Below are 20,948 nucleotides of genomic sequence, written 5' to 3'. Positions count from 1 at the left end.
ATCATGTAATATATATCGAAAAAATCATTTAACATGGCCTATCAAAAAGGTATAGTCAGAGAGCGTATTATCTTCCACAAAAGTTCTTTCCTCTCAGAAAGTTACTGATTCATGCCATAGTGCTACTCACCCAAGTCATTGTTTATTAACAATAGTGAATAATGACCTGGTTATCATTTTCTTTAAATATTATTAGAATTTTCATATTGATGATATAAAAGAACACTTGTATTAAAAATGGACAAAGTTATTTAAATTATGCTTTGTTGATAAAATAGGTATTTTTACTGAAAAAATGTCAGAAAAATATTTCCTCTGAAGATATCTAAAACTTGATACTCATGGTGATTACATAGTGTTTTTTCCTTTCCTTTAAAAATAGGATTGCTTGGCAGTCAGGACTCTTGATCCTCTCGTCAACACGTCCAGTCTGATAATGAGGAAATGTTTTCCTAAAAATCGTCTTCCATTACCAACTATTAAAAGTGCTTTTCATTTCCAATTACCAGTTATTCCTGTGACTGGACCTGTGGCTCAGCTGTACAATTTACCACCTGAAGGTATGATTAACTATGTGCTATATAATGTTGTTGTTTTTATTTTATTGTCTATTTTTCTTATGGTTGAACAGAAAAGGAAGAGTTAATATATTAATCATATTTTACTTTGCTTCACCTATTATTTTAAAAAGAGACCCTTAGTTTATATTTATATTGCCAGAAGAGTGCTTTTTAATATAGTGATATATGTTATATTTATGAATGTGAATTATAAGAGAATTTAACTAAGCAAATATAATCCAAAATTTAACATTTAAATCGGTACTAATGATTTTTAAAGTATGTGGACATATATTATGAATATATAATCAATGAAATTAATTTCTGCTTTTTTTACCTATTAAGTGAACTAAACATTTTTTTAAATTAAAAGTCTGGTGGTTTTCTGTCTCCTTAAAGGCATTTACTTTAAGAATTGTACTTGAATTATCTGATTAAAGATAAATTAGTGGCTGATATTATATTGGCTTTGAACTATATTTGTGTATGTATATGTTAGAAAATGAGAAATGAATTTTTCAGGAAGTCTAAAATAACTGAGATTTTTAAAATTTGACAATCAGTGAAGGAGAAAGTGTTTTGGAGAAGAGAAGATTAGTTGGACATGCTGGTTTTTTAAAAGTTTTTTTGGTCTATAATAAATCAATAAATAAAAGAAGAAATAGTTTAACAATTGTGCAAATTTTTAAATTTTTATTTTTAATTTTAATATTGTAAAAAAGCAGTATTTAAATGTTAAAATAGTAAAAATGATTGTACATTTAGTATTAGGATATGAAAAAAATCTTAGAGGGCATATAATCCAAAATTGATTGGATCTCATTTATATAGCCCTTCCTAACAGTGATGCATTCTGTAGAGTATGCATACATTCCTCCTCTTGGATAACTTTTGTCTACCATTTCTTTATAAGTTTACCACCTCTCTTTCTTTTGATGTGCCTTGAAAAGTTTTTTATTTATTATTATTTTTTTTAAGCACCATGCAGATATAAGGAGTGCCATGTTAGCTTTTTGTTTCCCTTTAAGGAAACAAAGGGCTTATAGCTCCATCTTCTGGTTATGAACAAGTAGTCCCTTCTCCATATCAGAACAGTAACATCTTTCAGACTAATCTTTTGAGTTTAAAAAAAAATCTATATAATATGCTTATTTTGCCTCACTTAATGAACAATTTGATTTATCCCTTTTTCTGTTTACTTGAGTTTATTGTCTTCCAGCTAGTCAAGAAAATCTCCTTCCTAATATCAGTCTGTCAAATCCTTTTTGGTGCTAAACTGTTCTTTTTCTTCACTAGTCACTTTTTTCCTGAGCTCATATGTCTGGCTGTTATAAATTTATTTCATTTTTTTTGATCCTAGAGCTATACATTCATTAGGGAGAAGTAGAAACATCAATAAATATTTGTTGAGGTTTTTTTATGTTCCAGAGAGAAGGATGGAATAAGTATTTTTTTTAGTACCTACTACATACCAGGCACTGTGCTTAAACTCTTTACAAATATGATCTCATTTGATCTCCACAGCAATACTGTAAGGGAGGTGCATTATTAGCTTCATTTTACACTTGAGGAAACAGACAAACAGAGGTTAAATGACTTTACCATGGTTACATAGCTAGTAAGTATCTGAGGTTGGATTTGAATTCAGTTCTTCCTGATTTTGCCAAGCCTGATGCACTATCCACCATGCCATTTAGCTGTGGTAATGTTGTACAAAGACAAAATTGATATATTCTGTTTTTTTTAAAGGAGCTCGTATTGGCCATATATATAGGCAAACACAAAATACACACACTTGTACATATATATATATATACACACAAACACACACACACACATATATGATGTTTTAGGAGGAGGGGCATTATTAACTTGGGGGAGTTGAAAAGGTTTTATGTAAAAAGCTGGCTTGAACTTTTGAAGAAAACTAGGGATTGTAAGAGATGAAAGGAGAAAGGAATGTATTTGAAGTATGAGGGACAACTTTTGCAAATGGAATTAAGAGATTGAGTATCATGTATGAGTAACAACTACAGGCCAATTTAATTTTACTACATAGTGCAAGAAAGAAATAATACACAATAATGCTGAAAAGGTGAAAAGTAGGTTGAACTAAATGATGAAGGAATTTATGTGCCAAATAAAGGAGTTTATATAATATCCTGTAGAACCATTAGATTTTATTGAGCAGAGGAGTGACATTTTCAGACCTATGTTTTCTATAAATCATCTTGGTTGCTATGTGGAGTATGCATCAGGAGAGAGACTTGAGGGAAGGAAAACAGGAGGCTGTTATAAAATTAGTCAGATAAAAGTTGATTAGATTCTGAGCTATATTGGTAATCACGTGGCCAAAAAACCCCCAAAATAGTGGACTTGCCAATTGAAGAACAAAAGATGACCCTGAGATTATGAACCTTCCTAAATGGAGGATTGGAAATACACCTTTGGCTGAAATACGGAAATTTGTCACAGGGTTTATTTATAAGGGGAAAGGGGGGAAGAAATAATAAGTTTTTATTTGGATATGTTGAGAGTGAAATGTCTTTGGACAATTAAAAATGAAAATATTTGGTAAATAGTTGTTGATGCAAGACTGGCATTCAGGAGAGAGAACTATGTTGGATATGTAGATTTAGGAGTAATCTCTATGGAAATGATAATTAAAGTGATGGGAGCTGACCAGGTTAGCAAGTAATAGAGGGAAGAAAATAAAACCCAGAATAGCCATAGGCTTTGGGGTACACCTGCAGTTAGGGTGGTAGATGATGAACTTATAAAGGAAATTGGAAGAGCAATCAGGTAAGAAGAAAACTAAGAGTTAATATCATAAAAATCCAGAGTGGATGAAGCATCAAAAAAAGAGCAACTCTTATTTTCTCATGAGCAAAATTCTCTAGTTGGTACTTTACATATATATATATATGTATGTATATGTATATATTTAATGTAATTATTATTATTATATTAGTATCACACATTTGCATATATGATACTAATGTAATTTTACCTATAGATTTCACAGTTAGTGCTATTTAAGTACAAGCAGTGAAGGTGAGTCACAACAGAAGGTGCTATTTGATATTTATTAATAACAATTATTTATAAATATTTGTGCATTTGTGGTATTTTTATGATGTGAATTCTTAGTACTTTGAACAAAACAGTCTTCCTCAGGTGTCATTTTGTAGAAAGTTTACCTCTCACCTACTTATAGAGCCTTTTGTATCACAGTGGATGACGTAGTAGATGAAAGCGATGACAATGAAGATCTTGAATTAGAAGCTGAAAATGAAATTGAGAATGATGATGATATAGACCAAAATTTTAAGGTTAGTATAAATGTTAATTGTCAGCAACCACATACATTATGTTTTTATTGTTGTAGAAAAAATTAAATTTGAATAATGACATAGAAGCATATTGCTAAATATGTGCCCTTTTTTTTTTTGGATCATCAGTGAGAGTAAGCTATTACAAAAAAAAAGTAAAACTTTGCTCTAAGTCCTAAAAGTAAAAAGAGTCTTGAAATGTTGTCTAATTCCCTTCTTTTGGCATTGGGAAAGATTTTAATATACATATAATTAAATTGTAAAATAATATATATTGTATATTTTGTTATTCTAAAAATAAACTTTGTTTCAATATTTTTTAATATCATCAGAATTTCTCTTAGTAGCTTTCCTTTCTCCTTCCCAGTGAGTCAGACTATTTAACAATATATATATATATATATATGTATATATATATATGTACATATATATATGTATAAACATATATATATATATATTATCATATATATATTATTATTTTATTAATTTTTTATTTTGCTGAGGCAATTGGGGTTAAGTGACTTACACAGGTCACACAGCTAGGAAGTGTTAAGTGTCTGAGAGCAGATTTGAACTCAGGTCCTCCTGACTTCAAGGCTGGTGCTCTATCCACTGTGCTATCTAGCTGCCCCAACAATATTTTTTATAATAATAATTTTTTATTTTTCAAAATACATGCAAAGGTAGTTTTCAATATTCACCCCTACCAATCCTTGTGTTCCAAATTTTTCTCCCTCCCTCCCCAACTTCTGTGTCCTCTTAGATATCAAGCAGTCTAGTAGAGGTTAAATATGTGCATTTCTTCTAAACATGTTTCCATATTTATCATGCTTGCACAAGAAAAAGCAGGTCAAAAAGAAAAAAAATAAAAATAAAAAAACAAGCAAGCAAACAACAGAAAAGGTAAACATTTATTATGATCCACATTTAGACACCCCCACATTTAGACCCAGTCCTCTTTCTAGGTGCAGATGGCTCTTTCCATCACAAGTCTATTGGAATTGGTCTGACTCACCTTATTGTTGAAAAGAACCAAGTCCATCACAATTGATTGTCACATAATCTAATTGTAAAATGATCTCCTGGTTCTGCTCATTTCACTCAACATCAGTTCATGTAAGTCTCTTCAGGCCTCTCTGAAATCATTCTGCTGATTGTTTCTTATAGAACAAAAATATTCCATAACATTCATATACCATTTCTTCAGCCATTCTCCAAGTGATGGGCATCCCACTTAGTTTACATTTCTTGCCACTATGAGTGGCACAAACATTTTTGCACATGTAGGTCCCTTTCCCTCCTTTAAAAATCTCTTTAGGATAATAGTAGGCCCAATAGAAACACTGCTAGGTCAAAGGATATGCAAAGTTTGATAAGTCCTTTGGGCATAGTTCTAAATTAATCTCCAGAATGGTCATATAACAATATTTTTAAAAGAAAAAATTCAAGAAGGAAAAAAAAAACCTCAACAAAAACCAATCAATATATTGAAACAAAGTCTGAAAACATATGCAGTATATTTCAGTATATTTGTAGTTTTGAAGTGGAGTTTGTGTTATGAATAAGGCAAATTAAAAATATATTTTATATTATAGATTACTTCTATAATTAATTAATAACAAAAATAATATATTAATGTTATATATTAAATGAATATTTAAATTTTTTCCATACCTCTCTGGCCCTGTAGTGAGTTTATAATAATTTGTCATGTTATTTTATGGCTCTCTCAATTTGGGATCACAAAGCCACTGTAGATCAGACTCTCAAGTCTTCTTGATCAGTGGGATATTTGGAACTTCTTGATATCCTCTCTGAACAGCACATAAATTAGTTTCAGCTGGTCCTATTTGACTACAGATTTTCCTACTTCCAGTGGATACTTTTAACCTTTCTTTCAGTTTCAACATCTTCTCCCAGAGTGGCACATAGTTTGGTTCTAATCTTCTATAATGAATAGCCTGAAGTAAACTCTTTGGGGAGTATAGGATGTCTTAATTTTCAAAATGGTCATGGATAAAAAAGGTTTGAGAATCATTTGTATGTTATTAAGTATTGCAAAATATTTTGTTTTGAAATAAAACTTCCCATAAAATACCCAAACAATCCCTCTTACAAAGTAAATCTCTTCCACCAGAAGTCTGGTTTATCACTTTTTAACAGAAAGTAATAAAGAGGAGATTCTTTGCCTCGTTTGCTACCCATCCTTAATTACTTTGGGTATAGCCAAGACTTACTGAAGACCTCAGCTTAAAAAGGCCAAGGTCTTCCACTGCATCATGGGCCATCTCCAGTTATCCTAATCTACATCTAGCCCCTTGGACCCAGATGACTCTGGAAGGAAAAGTAAGGCAGGTGGCCTTGCCCAGCCCTCCCTCACTTAAATCCATTTCACTTGCATGTCTTAGCATCCCCTTCCTGAAGTCATGATCTTCTTTGAGAATGAAGGACAAACAACAGAAAGGAAAGCTAGGTCCTCTTCCTTTGATAACATTGACTGCTGTATTTGACCAGAATTTGTTGCCACTTCATATTGCAAACACCTCTTACCTGGATTAGTGCAGTTTTCTTCTATTTGTCTCCCTGCATACAATCTATAACTTCTCCATTTTCTGAAGACTTCTTTTGGATCTGTTTTGTTATCCACTCATACTTCCCCACCACCAGGCAAATTACCTTTTGTATAAATGTGTGTATTTAGTTCTATATGGAAATGTATTCCCTGAATAGACAGTAAGTTTGGGTGAAATAACAATCTCACTTCTGTCCCAGGGTCAATACCTGGAACAGAGCTAAGCATCTGTTGATTGAGTGGTTATTTATGTATGTATGTATGTGTTCTTTCAACTCTGAATTCCTTCATGCAACTTTTCCCATGTCTCTGAATTTTTTTTATATTCAAAAGTTATAGAATAGCTTAGTGAGGTTTCTTTTAATTTACTTTTCTGTATCTAGCCCTAAGTATATACTTTACAGTTTGACTCTTTTGAATTGGTTTAATACGTCTTAATGATGTGATTTTTCTCTATTAAAAACACTTAAAATGTTAAATTAGATAAATTACTAAAAGAAAATTAGTAGGAATTATTGCATAATTTATTTTGCTCATCCTTTGGTTTTAATTCCATGTAGTTATTTGGATGGCATTATATTGAAAATGTATTGGCTTATTAAAGGTATGCCTAACCGTTGATACCAATATGTTTTGATTGCTACAGAATGATGATATTGAGACTGATATTAACAAGTTAAAACCCAAAGAAGAATTAGGACGACCAATAGAAGAATTAAAAATGTATGAACACTTTTTCCATGAACTTTCTGATGACTTTCAGGTAAAGAGAAAAAAAAGGACCATACTAATTCCACTTTTTTCATTTTTGTTGTTTTTTGCCTTGTAGTTTCCCCCTTTTGTTTTGATTTTTCTTTTGCAACATAATTAATATTGAAATATGCTGAAAATGATTGTGTATTTATATATATTATATATATTTATATATAGATAGATTTGTATGTATGTGTGTGTGTATATATATATATATATACACACATGAATGTTGAAAACTATCTTTACATGTAATTGAAAAAAATATTAAGTGATTTTGAAAAACAAAGGGGGGAAGCTGACTTAATCCAGATTCTTAATGTTTTCATCAATTAAGAATTCTTTTATTTCTTAAATGGAAATATATTTCCTATTTTGCTTTTCATATTTAAAATGGGAAAAGTTTTTCTTTATCAGTAACTATTTAGGTGTATGACCTTGTGTAAACCACTTAACTTCTCTGGATTTTAAATTGTTTTTATCCACAAAATGAATGGCAAAAACTAGGAATCGTGGCATACACATGTAGTCCCTGCTATTAGGGTAGGCTCAGGCAGTTCTGAGCTGCCAAAGGATAAAAGTCAATTGGATATTAATTAGCATTAACTCTAGCACCAAGATGTTGAATGCCTGAGATTCAGGGACCACTAGCCTTCTTAAGGAAGATTGAAACTGCCTAGGGCACAAATTATGGTCAAAGCTTTTTTGCTAATCAGAACTGGGGTCTGGCCTGTGAGTGACCAATGTACTTTCAGCCTGTATACAGTAGGGAGCTCTAGTCCTCAAAGTTTAAAAAAAAAAAAAAAAGAATGGTATAGACTTGGTTATTTTTAAGCCCTTTTTTCAGCTGAAACAACTTGTAGACATACCTTATTAGTTCTACAACACTTGAATCTTTAAAATATTACTTAAAAAAAACACTATTCATCTGTTAATACCTCCTTTCATTTAATTGCACTGGTATGTTGGAAGTAAGAACTAGTTGAAAGTGATAACTAAAAACCATTTTCATGATATCATTGACATTTGCAACTAAATATGGTAATATTTTAAACTAATTTTTTTCTTTTTTTGGTAATGTTAACTATAAATTAATGGGGAGTATTAGGACATCTAACTTATAATTTGCTACCACCCTTAATTCATGTTAAAGATTTTTATTTTATTTTCGTAAATAGCTTAGCTTGAACTAGCAATTAATAGAAAAGTTAAGTGGAATATAAATAACTTAATATTTGAATGTGACTTAAGGAAAGAGTTGAGTGTGTGGAAATTACTGATCTTGGCTCTGCAATGGGTAAACTGTGTGATATCACTAAAATTGCTTAACTTTTCTGAGCCTCAATTTCCTAATTTGTAGAATGAGTGTTAGATTAGTTAGTCTCTAAAGACCTTTTCTTTTTTTCTCAACATTTTATTTTTTCCAAATACATATAAAGGTAGTTTTCAGCATTCATTTCATAAGACTTTGTGTTCCAAATTTTTCTTCCTTTCTCCCTTATCTTTTCTTCCTTCCCAAGATAGCAAGCAAGCAGTTTGATATAGATTATATAAGGTCCTTTTCAAAAAATCAGCAATTGTCTTTTCTTATTCCTCCAAAAGAGAGACTGAGTGTGTGATACAGAGTTTATGAATGTTTATGAGAAAGAAGAAAGGTAATTGAAATGTAGTTTTTATTTGGGTATTTTCTTTGCTTCAGGTTTGTTAGAATTTTATTTATCTTTTTTCTTCGGACAGATTAAATAGCTGCTACAATTCTAATTAAGTTTTTAGGTAGTTCCATGGAGAATTGTCCCGTATCTTTGGCCCAAAGATAGTACGATATGCTCAAGAGGGCAGGTCAGAAATAGTAGGAGTAAAAAGATTGAGAAAACTTTTTCATATCTTCGCTTTTCTCTAGTGTTGATTACCAAATCACAACAAAATAATTATAGAGAAGCCCTTACAAACAATGGAAAAACTGATTCAGAGTAGTAATGGGAGAAAAATCATAGGGCTGGCTGTAAGTAGAGGTTATTTGGTTGATTTGAATCATCTTTAAAATAGTATATGTGAAAAGACATACATCTGAGAAGTCATATACTAAGTCTTAATATAATATGCACATACAAAAATAAAAGGATATTCATAGTAGCCATAGGGAAAGTGAAATTGCAGCTGGTACTGAGATTAGTATCTTGCTTCTTATTGTTCCTCAATACTTTTACCTTAAAAAAATAGTAGAGATTGACTTTTTTCCTTCTATCAATTTATCAATACAATTCTTCATAGTGACAATTGTTAGATTACTATTTACTAACTTTCATTATATTAGAAGAAATTAATTTTAAAGAGACTTTCAAATATCTCTGCTTATTAGTTTGCTCTATGTCAGCTTTATTTGTATGGCAGGTAATATGTGAAAGAGTTGATCATTAAATTATGTAATTGGGGAAAATATCTAATATGAAGCAGATGTGTTGTTATTTAAAAAACTCAGTTTTTATTTCTAAGAGAACTGCTTTCTCTCAATATAGTGACCTGTAGATTTCTTTCTTTCTTCTTTTTTTTTTTTTTTGCTGAAGCAATTGGGTTAAGTGACTTGTCCAGGAGTCATACGGCTAGGAAGTATTAAGTGTCTGAGATTAGATTTTGAACTCAGGAGGACCTGAGTGAGGACTCTTCATAGTGAGAATAGATCTAAGCAGTGCTGTCACTTGTTTGTTACATTCATGTAATATGACATAAAAGAATTTAAATACTGTCTTTATTTTTGCTAAAATATTTGACTACATATTGGTAATTTTTTAAATCATACTTTTTGTTTTTGAAGGAATGTGATTTAATTGCCAAAGAACCAAAGCCCTTGGCAAAGGAAGGAAATCTAGGTGGGCCTATTGTTGTTCCTACAGCAGGAGAAGAGCCATCTGTGGAGCCAAACAGTCTAATAAATTCAGTGAAAAAAAATACCATTTCACAAGGAGAGGAAGGTGATAAACAACCTGCCTTTTTAGACCTGGCAAAGGAAGATATTAAAAACAGTGATAGTTCATTACCGCAACAGGAAGTTGATCAAAATAGAACAGTTATGTCAAACCAGTATCTCACTAGTGACCTAGTGAAGGCCTTGGATCGAATAACACTGCAGAATGCTCCCCAGACTTCCCAGAGCTTTACTGCCGGAGTAAAGAAAGATTCCAGTCCTCACCTTACCTCTATTTCATGCACTAAAACATGTCCACATATTTCTACTTGTGGAAATGTGCTCTTTGAAGGACGAACTGTTCAACTAGGAAAGCTCTGCTTTACTGGAGTTGAAACTGAAGAAGATGATGATTCTGCGTCTAACTCATCAGTGGAGCAAACATCAGTTGAAGTACCCAACATGCCACCACTCCATGATTCTGATCTGTATGTTGAGATTGTGAAAAATACTAAATCTGTTCCTGAATATTCAGAAGTGGCTTATCCTGATTATTTTGGTCACATTCCACCTCCATTTAAGGAGCCTATTTTAGAAAGACCATATGGTGTGCAAAGGTGAGTAGTCTATATCCATTGTTCCTCTAAAAAAGGATAGTTATAATATTATCAATGATTATTTTTCTTAATTTTCAAGAATAATCAGCTATGTTTATTTTATTGTGGTTACATGTTTAGGAAGAAAATTACTTAAGAATGAAATTATTGGCATTTTTGGCCTAACAAATGCAAGCACATTTTGAAATATAATTTTTAGTCATTAAAAAGTTAAATATTTACAATTATGATGACATTTAAAAGAAACTGAAAACTGGTCAGTTCAAAAATACCTTCATACTGTCATTAAATTGCAAAATGTTAAAATTTATTGCTTGACCAGTTTTTTGACAGATTAAATTCCTTAAAAAATAACTATTTCTGTAGTATTGTATACTCTTAGATTTATTAGGGATGCAAGTTGAAAATAAAATATCAAATGAAACTCTAGATACACTATATTAATGTGTTACATTTTAAATTTTAAGTTGGAAATTTGCAATAAGAAGAAAATATGAAATTAATCTAAGAAATAACAGTCCAACAACTGTGGTGGTGTAACCTGTAATGCTTGCTTATAGAGAGACTGAGGCTAGTGAATTGTTTGATTAGCTGTTAGCTGAGCTAATTTGGTGTTCATGTGATGTCCAGCCCAAGTATGTTGAGCCCCTGAGAGTATGGTAACCTAGGTCGGAGTCTTGGTGCAAATCAGTAGTGGAGTCAGGCACTTCTAATTAATGCAAGATAGGGTAACCTAATCTCTTCCTTCTGCCTGCAAGCCCCAAATAAATGAATAAAAACAAAGAAAAGAAATAAAGTGATTGATCTAGAAAGGTCAGATGGGTAGTGATTTTTAAGGGTTTAAAAGGGGAAAGATTTATAAGTGATTGGTTTAGTGAGACTACAGGTGAGATTTCTTGATAGTCATTTATCATTGAAAATATTAAGCAGTTACTTGTTTACAGTGACATTTACTGGTTATTTGGCCCCCCCTTATTGATTCATATTGAATTCTCAGTCCACTCAAACATTCAGTTTTGTTTTTGTTTTTGTTTTTTGTTTTTTTTTTTTTTTTTTTTTTTTGGTCAGCTATTTTCTAAACAAAGCTCTCTCATCTTGTGATGTTGCGCTTTTTTTTTTTTTAATTCCTGTAAAGTTTTATAATTATTGCTATTGGATTTCACTATGTTCCTCCCTCAATGCTCCAATCTATGAAGACCTTTTTGGATCCTGAGTTATCCCACCATTAATGAAATCTTCTAGTTTTGTGTTACCTGAAAATTTGAAAAACATGTCATTTATGCTTTTATCCAAGTTATTAACATTGAAAATGTTAAAACATCACTCTAGACATAGGTTTTTGGTGCACTACACTGGATACATTTATTTTAAACAGTGATAAGTCTTTAATCTAGCTGTTCAATCAGTGTTGACTGATCCTTATCCATTATCTTGCCCATATCGATGTCATTTTTGTAGGAAAAGCATGAACTAACTTAGCAAATATTTTGCTAAAACAGAGAGAAAATTTTTCTCTTAATATTTTCCTTTTTTATGTGTTTTCAGAGCTCTTTCAGAAAAAAGAAAATAAGTCTGGTTTGTCAATCTTTTATTGATGAAGTAATGTTAGCTTTCTTTGATCACCAGTTCCCTCTCTAAATGTTCTTTAACCACTTATTTTTAATAACCAATTCTAGAATTTTCCTAATAAATTACAGTCAGGCTTACTGATACATTGTTTCTTATTCTCTATCCCTTTTGAAGATTAGAACAACTTGGTTCTGGCACCTCTTTCAATTTCTTTGAGCCTTCAAATATCACTGACAATAGTTCAACAATTAAGTTTGCCAGTTCCTGCAGTACTTAAGAATGTAGTTCTGATTGAGGTGACTTCAAGGATAGCTAAGTTCTGTCTCCTTACTTATCTTGGGCATCAACTTTCTATTTGTGATTTTTTTTTCCTTCTTATTTTGAATGGAAAGGCCATTTTTCTTGGCAGAAAAAAAAGAAAATAATTGAGCAGCTCTGCTTATCTCTCTTTTGTTTTTTATGTCTTTAGCTATGTCAAGCAGTGGTCCTCTAGACTTTTTTTAAATATTTTTTTCACCTAATATACCTTTAAAAGCCTCCTTTTTGTTGTTCTTAGCTTTCTTTAATAGACATTTTCTTTTTGGGATTAGCACTCTTGACATTGTTTTTATAGAACTGTGCCATATGCTTACATTCATTCTGTATTATCTGTCTCTGCTTCCTTCTTTTGTCATCTATTTTAAAAACTGAAATTAGTTGGTGAGTTTTTTTTCTTTACTGGAATTATTTCATTTGTCTCTTAGGGCTCTCTTTCTTGAGAGTTTCCCATTTCTCATGGATTGACTTCCTCTCTAGAACTTGAATGCATAGGATCCCACTTGTCCTTCCTCTGAGTCCTTTGAAATCTGCTTTCCCCAAGTTTAGTGTGCAAACTAAACTATTCCTGGCTCTTTTTTTCATTATAATTTACTCATAAGATTTTCATTGTTATGTCCACTTTAGCAACCCATTCTTGCATTTTAGAATCAGAAACAGAACAAAGCTTCCCCTTTAGTTCTTTTTTTCTTTTGGAAGGAGGGTATTATTAAACTAAGTAAAGAAAATTATGTCCTCTGCTTTTGATAGAGCACTCTTTCTGGTTTGGGATAAATAGTTGCCCACCACTATTCAGTATGCCTCTGTCATTAAGGGCAGCTTGCTATTGTCTTTCAGGTTTACAATCTATTTTCCATACTCTGCATCTATTATGTCTTTCTGTTTAGGTAGTCTGTGCTATATTCAGATGACAAATAATTTCTGTTCTTCCTTTCATTTATCTTCACTCAAGTGTTGTTAACTATTCTTTTCCTCTCTGGTTTTTGGATTTTTCATTTGAATATACCTTCTTAATATAGAATATTTAATCTGTTTCCACTCTCTTCTCTCCCCCCTTTTCAAATCCTTATTATACATCCTTTTTCTTTTGAATAACTTGTGCCTATTCAGAAGTATCATCCCCACTCATGAATTCATCTCACCAATTCTCATTGATACCTATAAAATGATTTTTTTTTGGTAAAAGGATTTCTAGTTTTTCTTGCTTATTGCCTATTACTTTGTAGAAATTTGAGGCCATAGATTTTATTACCAACTCCTCTCCTGGATTTTGTCATCTTTGAATTTCTAGTATTTCAAATCTTTCCTTTGTTGGAGCTGATCTCTACAGTATCTAGAATGGTGGATATTATACCTTTTGTGATTACAGTTGCCAGATATTAGGCAAAGAAATGTTTACCAGACATTCTTCCACCCATGGCTAGTAGTTTGTCATCCCCAGATTAAGCCTTGAAGCAACATCTTCTTAGACAACTCTTTACTTCCTACTTCAGATTTCCCTCTTTGCCATCCTTGACATTAATGAGCAACAATAAGGATAATATAACCTGGTTCCCCTATAATCCTTGAGGTTCTTCCACAGGACTTTGTAATCTTTGGTAGTACTTTCTGGTTTTCTTTTGACTATATTGTTTGTACTCATTTGAATCTCCAGAAGTGAGTAGTAGTCATTTGCTTTGACTAGAATTGGATAAGTGTCCCAGAAAAACACTAAACTTCACTCTTGTTTTCATAAGTTTGACATAAGGTTAATTAGGCAGTGATCAAACATCATAACTTTGTTCTCTTTCCTCTCCATATAATCTTTCATCTGATTTTTCTTTATACATTAAAAGGTATAAAATATCATTTCTTTCCACAGTTATCCAAGTCTCTCCTCTGGGAAAAAAGCTTCAGATTTGTTTTTTTAGCTCAAAGTGTATATTAGTCCTTTTCTTTCCTCTCCTTTCCTGTGTGACATTCTTTTGACTTTTCTACTGCTTTGACAAGGGTCTTTTCTTAGTCTGCCACTCCAGCTAGTTTTTACCTCTTTACTAAAGACCTGATTTCAATTTTAGTTAGGAATACTTCATTATCTCTGATGACCTGAAAGTGGAGAGTTCCCAAGTCCTTTAACCTTCTCTTCCAGGAGGGAATCCAACTTATGTTTGGAACATAAATGAGTAGTCACTTGAACTATATAAGCAGAAGTATAAGCACATTTACATTCAATTAATTGACTTTGAAATTTTCATGCTTTCCATATAAATTGAAATTCTCAACCTTGTCTTTTGAATTACTTGTGAACACTTCCCATTTACCTGTTAAGCATCTCACTGAGATTTTTACAATCTTTAATAACATCATGATAATTTGACATTTAACTGCAGCTTCCTTTCTTAAATTAAAAAACAACTTGATAGCTACACTTTAACTTTTCCTATAGAAACTAGAAATTGCTTGCTGGATTTTGAAGTGCATGATTCTAGGTTTAGGAAGAATGGGAGGAGTTTTTGTTTGGAATAAAGATCATTTTCTAGCCAGAATCCTGAGCTAGTTTTTACCATAACTGTGTTCTATACTTTGTTTCCTCATATCTAAAATATGATGTATGTTTTACCAGAATTTCTATTGACCTCTTTACTTAACCCTCACAATTTGTAGCCACAATTTTTTTCATACTGTCAAATGTGAAAACAAATTACTAAAAAAATCACAGAGGTTAGATAACTGCTTTTAACTCTGAAAATACCAAAGAGCTTTCACAATTTATCACAATTATAGTTAACTAAGAAATAAAATAAAAACAAAGAGCTAACTGGTCATAAGAAAAAAGTTTTTTTATTTTGTTGAAGGAGGGAAACTAGACACATGTGCCAGGACTTCCTGTAAGAGACCCAGGGCATCTAGGCTAAACTTTGATATATATAGTTCTAAAACGTAATAATACAATGAGACAGAGACAAAAAATCAGTGTGGTGCACCAACAGTGATGAGACTAGGCAAGATTGTCTAGTGACAAAAATTCCATTCATTGTAGGACTTCATCTCTTGACCTGTTGGTGCTTGCTTGAATTCAGGGATCATCAGTTCTATAACTTAGTTGCAGCAGAATTTATACAGAGAATGAGCATAAAGGAATGTTGTTAGGGTAGACTCAGGGCACAGTTTATTTGCTGGGCCTTAGCTCTGGAAAACAAGATATCTCCTAATAGTAAAAAGAGAGGAGTGAAAAGAAAGAGGGGTAGTCTTGTTTTGGGGAGTCTGACAATACCTAGTTGATTACATGATAGCATCTAAACTCAAGCAGCATAAATCAGTCATTAGTTTCAGCTATGCTGCTTTAAAAGAACAAGTATCTGAAGTGCAATTAATTGCCTTTACTTAGTTTTTATTTTATCACCTTTTCTATTTAAAGTAGTCAGAGATCTTTCTCTGTGGTATACTCTTACCTTTTAGGTAATATAATGAGTCAACGAATTATCAGTAATTTTAACTCGTGGATTCTGTATAAAACTTGTGCAGATTGCTTTTTAAAAAAAGTGAAGCAAAGCCTCACTTTAAATGTTTCTATCTTTGCATTTAGAGTTGTTGCTTTCTGGTGAGACTTTATATAATAGTAAACTCAAGCTGAGAATTTAAAGCATTGGTTCTTTTTATTTTTATTTTTTTAATCAGGAAGGTATTGGTTCTTCTTTTAATCAGGAGGACAAAAGTATCTACTTTATTTAATTTTGTTATTCTATTGGTCTCTCCTACTGGAAGCTTATTTAAACTTTTATTTACAGTAATCTCAGAATTTGCTCTGAATAGCTGATTCTGTTGGTTTAAGATAATTGACTTCAATTACAGACTGCCTGAATTAAAGGGACCAATCATCATATAGAATAAAATTTTTTGAACAAAATTTAAACAAAGTTTTGAGCATACATGGTTTTGTTTTTGTTACAGGAACATTATGCTTTTAATTTTTGTATTCTTAAAGTGTTATACTTTGGAAATGTACACTTACTAATGGTAAGAAATACTGTTGGGATAGATCATTGGTTGTTATTATTCAGTTGTGCTAGTCATTTTTATTTTGTTAGCCAGGAATCTAGGGTAAATCTTCCTCATCCTCCTCTCCCCATCCCCTTCACCTCCCCCTTCTCCTCAACTTTTCCTCTTCATCTTCCCCACCTCCTCATCTTCCCCTCCTCATCTTCTCTTCCTCCTTTTACTCTTTTCTTCCTTGCCCTTCCCCAACTCCTCTTCTTCTTCCTCCTCCTTTTTTTAAATTGCAGTCCATTAGTCTGAACTTTTTCCATCTGTATTTTGCCTGTGCTGCCTAACATTGGTCCTAGGCAAATGAGTCTAATAGAGAAAAATATTTTGAGTTTTGTCCCTATATTTGATTAATCCTCCTCAACAATATTCTGACACTTTTATGGTTAAAACATAATAAGGCATAAAATGACAAAAAATGGTATTTTGGAGGAGTATTATCGAAAATTTTAAGTCTGTTTAAATGGGTTTTAAAAGTTATGTTTTGATATAACTGAAATTTCATAACAAGTTCTTGTCAGAAGGCACTTGTATCCAGAACAGGTTAATCATGTCTGATTGATAAATAGGAATAAGTGAGTGTAAGGATAAATGTATGATAGAAGAGAGCAGGTATAGATTTCACAAAGAGTGAAAGTGAAGATAGCAAGTTTTAGATGTAGAAAGATTTTTCTGATTGTTCAAAAGCAATCATTGGGTTTAACAGACCATCACCATCAGGCTGCTATATAACTTTTCTTTCTTTTCCTGTTTCTGCAGCCTGCAAGGAAGCATGGGCTGAGATCAGGGAACTTGGAAGGGCAAACTGGGGCCTTTCAGTCAATCAATCAACAAATGATTATTGAGCGCCTGCTATGTGTGAGGCACTGTACCCTTAGGCACTGTGGGGGATACAAAGAAAGAAAGGTAGGTTGATGCCAGATTGTGGAAGGCTCTGAATGCCAGGCTAAGGAGTTTGGACTTTATAGTAAGTGGGAAACTATTGAAGTGTTTTTGAGTAGGGGAGTAACATAATGAAAGTTGTGTTTTAGGAGAAATGCCTGCAGAATAGATTGGAGTGAGGAGAGAGTGGAAGCAGAGATACCAGTTAGATGTCAGTTAAAGAAGATCTTATAAAGTATGGTAATAAGAGCCTAAACTACTGTTTTGGCAGGGGAACAAGAAAGGAAGGATTAGATATAAAAAAAATTAGTAAGAAGGAAGAAATGATAGAAATAGATGACTAATTAGATAATGGGAGTGGATAGTGAGCTGGAGAGAGAGGAGAATCAAAAGGAATCTGAGTGTTTGAGCCTGGGTTGATGGATACAGTGATAATAAATTTGACAGAAATATGCATCTAGGGGACTGTGAAAAAGATAGGGAATTTGATTTTGATATTTTTAGTTTGAGGTGACTTGCTATACAAATAGAAATATCTAGTAGTTAATTGGGAGTATGAGAATGTTACTCCCAAAGTCACATCTGGGAAAAGAGACTTGGAAGTCATGTATTTAAGGATGATAGTCAAAGTATAATAGTAGATGAGATCTCCATGGAAAAGAATGTAGAGAGAAAAGAACAGAGGCTTCAGAGTTTGAACAACTTCCACATTTAGGAGTTGAGAGGAGGAGGAAGAGAAGTCAGCAATTAAGATAAAGAAGGAAGTGAGGTAGGGAGAACCAGGATAGTGATAGTTTAATGGAAACAGAAAGGATAAAGTGTTTGAAGGCCTAGTTGATCAATCCTGAAAAATTATGACAGACCCACCAAGAAAAAAGGTCATTACCTTACAAGAGTATGATTTTAGAAGAGTGGAAGTTATTAAGTTAGGTTGCTATTTCTCTGAAAAGTTGTAATTAGGCAATCGCTCCTTACTGTGAATGTAGGTCTAAATCAATTTCACAAATTGAATTGAGTGCTGAGTATACAAAGCTAATTATGTCACAGGCTCTATCCTCAAGAAGTGCATGTAATAAAGCTCTGGAGGGATTATAAATTCCCAAAAACCTATGATAAAAGAGAAGGAGAAAAGTTTTTTAAAAAGACATCTAGTTAAAGGACTGTAGAAAATTTGAAGGAGAGATTTTATCTGAGAGTGAAGAGCCAGATCAGGTAGTCATGGAAGGAAGGCTTCTTCTGAAAGGTGGCAATTGAGTTAAGCCATGATGAATGGGAATAACAAAGTCCTTAAATGTCTTTTTACAAGAAGTTGGCAAGGTTTGGGTTTATTAAAAAGAAGTATTCTTGTAAAGCTTGGAGGAAAAAAAAGAGCTAGGTTAAGTAGCATTTGAAAGTAATTATGGATATTGAATGTAAAGTACAGATTTGTATTTAGATGTTTGTATTTCTTACATCCCACTGTAAATTTCATGATGTCTATCAAAGTGAAGTAGTGATGCTGGTTGTTGGTTATGCTTAGATGTTTAAATAAGGGGTTCTATTATTAAAAAAATAACCAGAAAAGTCTACTTCTTTATCTTAGTTAAACACATCTGTAACTTATCTAATTGGAAAATTAGCTCATAGGAAAGTTGGTGCAGAGAAAATATCATTGACTTTGGAATCCCTGGGTTCTTTACCTCAGACTTTGTCTTAGTGACCTCGGTCAAGTCATTTAATTTTTTTGGGCTGCAGTTTCCTCAACTGAAAAACAAAGGTTTAGATTAGATGACCTCAAGGTCTCTAACAATTTAAGACTCTGATCTTAATCCTTTTAATCTGGATTCTTGATGGCACCTTGCTTGCCTTAATTTTAGGTAAAGAACTGAGAAGGAAATTATCCTAAGTACTGGCTTTACAAATCCAAACCTGCAGAGTGATGATGAGGGTTACATATTGTTGCCAGATTGTTCCTTACATAATTTTTATGGAAGTCTAAAGAAAGTAAAACTCAACAAAAATTATTAGAAAGTAAAACTCAGCAATAGTTACATTTAATGGTTTGAGATGTTTTATTTATGTTTTTAACTCATCAACATAAGAATTGAGCAAGTAAATCAAATAAATCTAATTTTATTGGTAAGAATGAACCATAGAGTGAAGGATTACCAATATAATTGAAAAAATTAAGTTTTGATATATTTGTAAAGAAGTATATATTTAAAAGATTAATTACAAAAAAGCCTTTCAAATCAAAAGATGGTCATCAGGATGCATAAGAGAATTAGAATGTCCATTGCATTGATTCATAGATAAACTATAGGAAGAGCAATGTTATGTTAAATCATATATATCGTATACTTTATAAACTAGATATGTGATAAATTATAGTTTCAGACTGAGAATAAGGGAATTACTCTCTTTGATTACTGAATAAATCACCTAGACTCTCAGTTTCCCTGTCCATACAATGAAGGAATGGAGTAGTTAATTTCAAATTCCTTACAGCATTCAGTTTATCTGAATGTTAGGGATAAAGAGCTTATTCTGTTTTACATCGATCCTTGTGCTGAATTTAAAATGTTAGGTTTTAATATAGTTAAAATTATAGCCATTAAGATTAGTACTAATTAAGAGTAACTTTAAATACTTGAAAACTTTCTTCTTGTACTAAACCATAGCACAACTCACTTACCTAATATTGTTGGAAAATGAAGTATTCCAATTTTTTTTAGATGACTGAAGTTCTACCATGTGAAGTACAGAAACCTATTATTTATTTTAATGTCTTAAAATGAAATTTTCTTTCACTCTTTAAATTCAGGGAGATGAAAAGAGAACTAGCCCTAGAAAACTCTGGGTTTGAATTCCAGCTTTAGCACTTTATTTGTAGTGTGACCTCTTGTAACTTCTCAGCCTCAGTTTTCTCATTTGAAAATTAGGAAACAAAAATTATGACAAAAGCACTTTCTGAATAATAAATCATTATATAAATGTGAATCTTTATTCGGAACATAATTAAACTTTTACTTTTGAGTCAGAATTATCATTAATAAAATCAGCTTTTGTTTTCTGCTGCCTTAATGGTGCCCTAAGAATTAACTGAAGTCTCCAGGGTTGGTTGCCCTTACCCAAAATGCTCAATACTAACAAGCTTTTTCTAGATTCCCTTTTTCAAAGCTTTTGTCAGTCTTTCTGTTATTGTAAATGTCCTTGATGCTTTCATCTGCCACTTTACTTTTTACAAAATTATCTGGGTAAAGACCTGTATGTGATGCTCTACCTTTTTTATGGAATAAAGTACTCAAGTTTTATTACAATTAGATGCTCAGAGATTCATTTTTACTTGATTAAAGTCTCATTTGAAGATAAGTAGTATGCTTCTATAATTAATGCCTCTTTAAATATTTTAGTGTTTAAGTAACCTCTATTGATTATTTGCAT

General features: G+C 32.1%; 1 protein-coding gene across 9 annotated transcripts in view; it reads left to right on the top strand.

Moving 5' to 3' along the window:
* AGTPBP1 (ATP/GTP binding carboxypeptidase 1) overlaps window positions 1-20,948 on the top strand; it is a 192,685-nt gene that overhangs the window by 80,338 nt on the left and 91,399 nt on the right. For all 9 annotated transcript variants that reach the window (XM_074280197.1, XM_074280199.1, XM_074280194.1 and 6 more), the window contains 4 exons: window positions 383-560; window positions 3,795-3,892; window positions 7,111-7,227; window positions 10,030-10,736. In XM_074280197.1, coding sequence (XP_074136298.1) covers window positions 383-560; window positions 3,795-3,892; window positions 7,111-7,227; window positions 10,030-10,736 — 1,100 coding nt within the window. The remainder of the gene's footprint in view (window positions 1-382; window positions 561-3,794; window positions 3,893-7,110; window positions 7,228-10,029; window positions 10,737-20,948) is intronic.

This window comes from Sminthopsis crassicaudata, chromosome 1 (genome assembly GCF_048593235.1).
Source record: "Sminthopsis crassicaudata isolate SCR6 chromosome 1, ASM4859323v1, whole genome shotgun sequence".
NCBI classification, from domain to species: Eukaryota; Metazoa; Chordata; class Mammalia; order Dasyuromorphia; family Dasyuridae; genus Sminthopsis; species Sminthopsis crassicaudata.
This window is presented reverse-complemented; position numbering and strand designations above follow the sequence as displayed.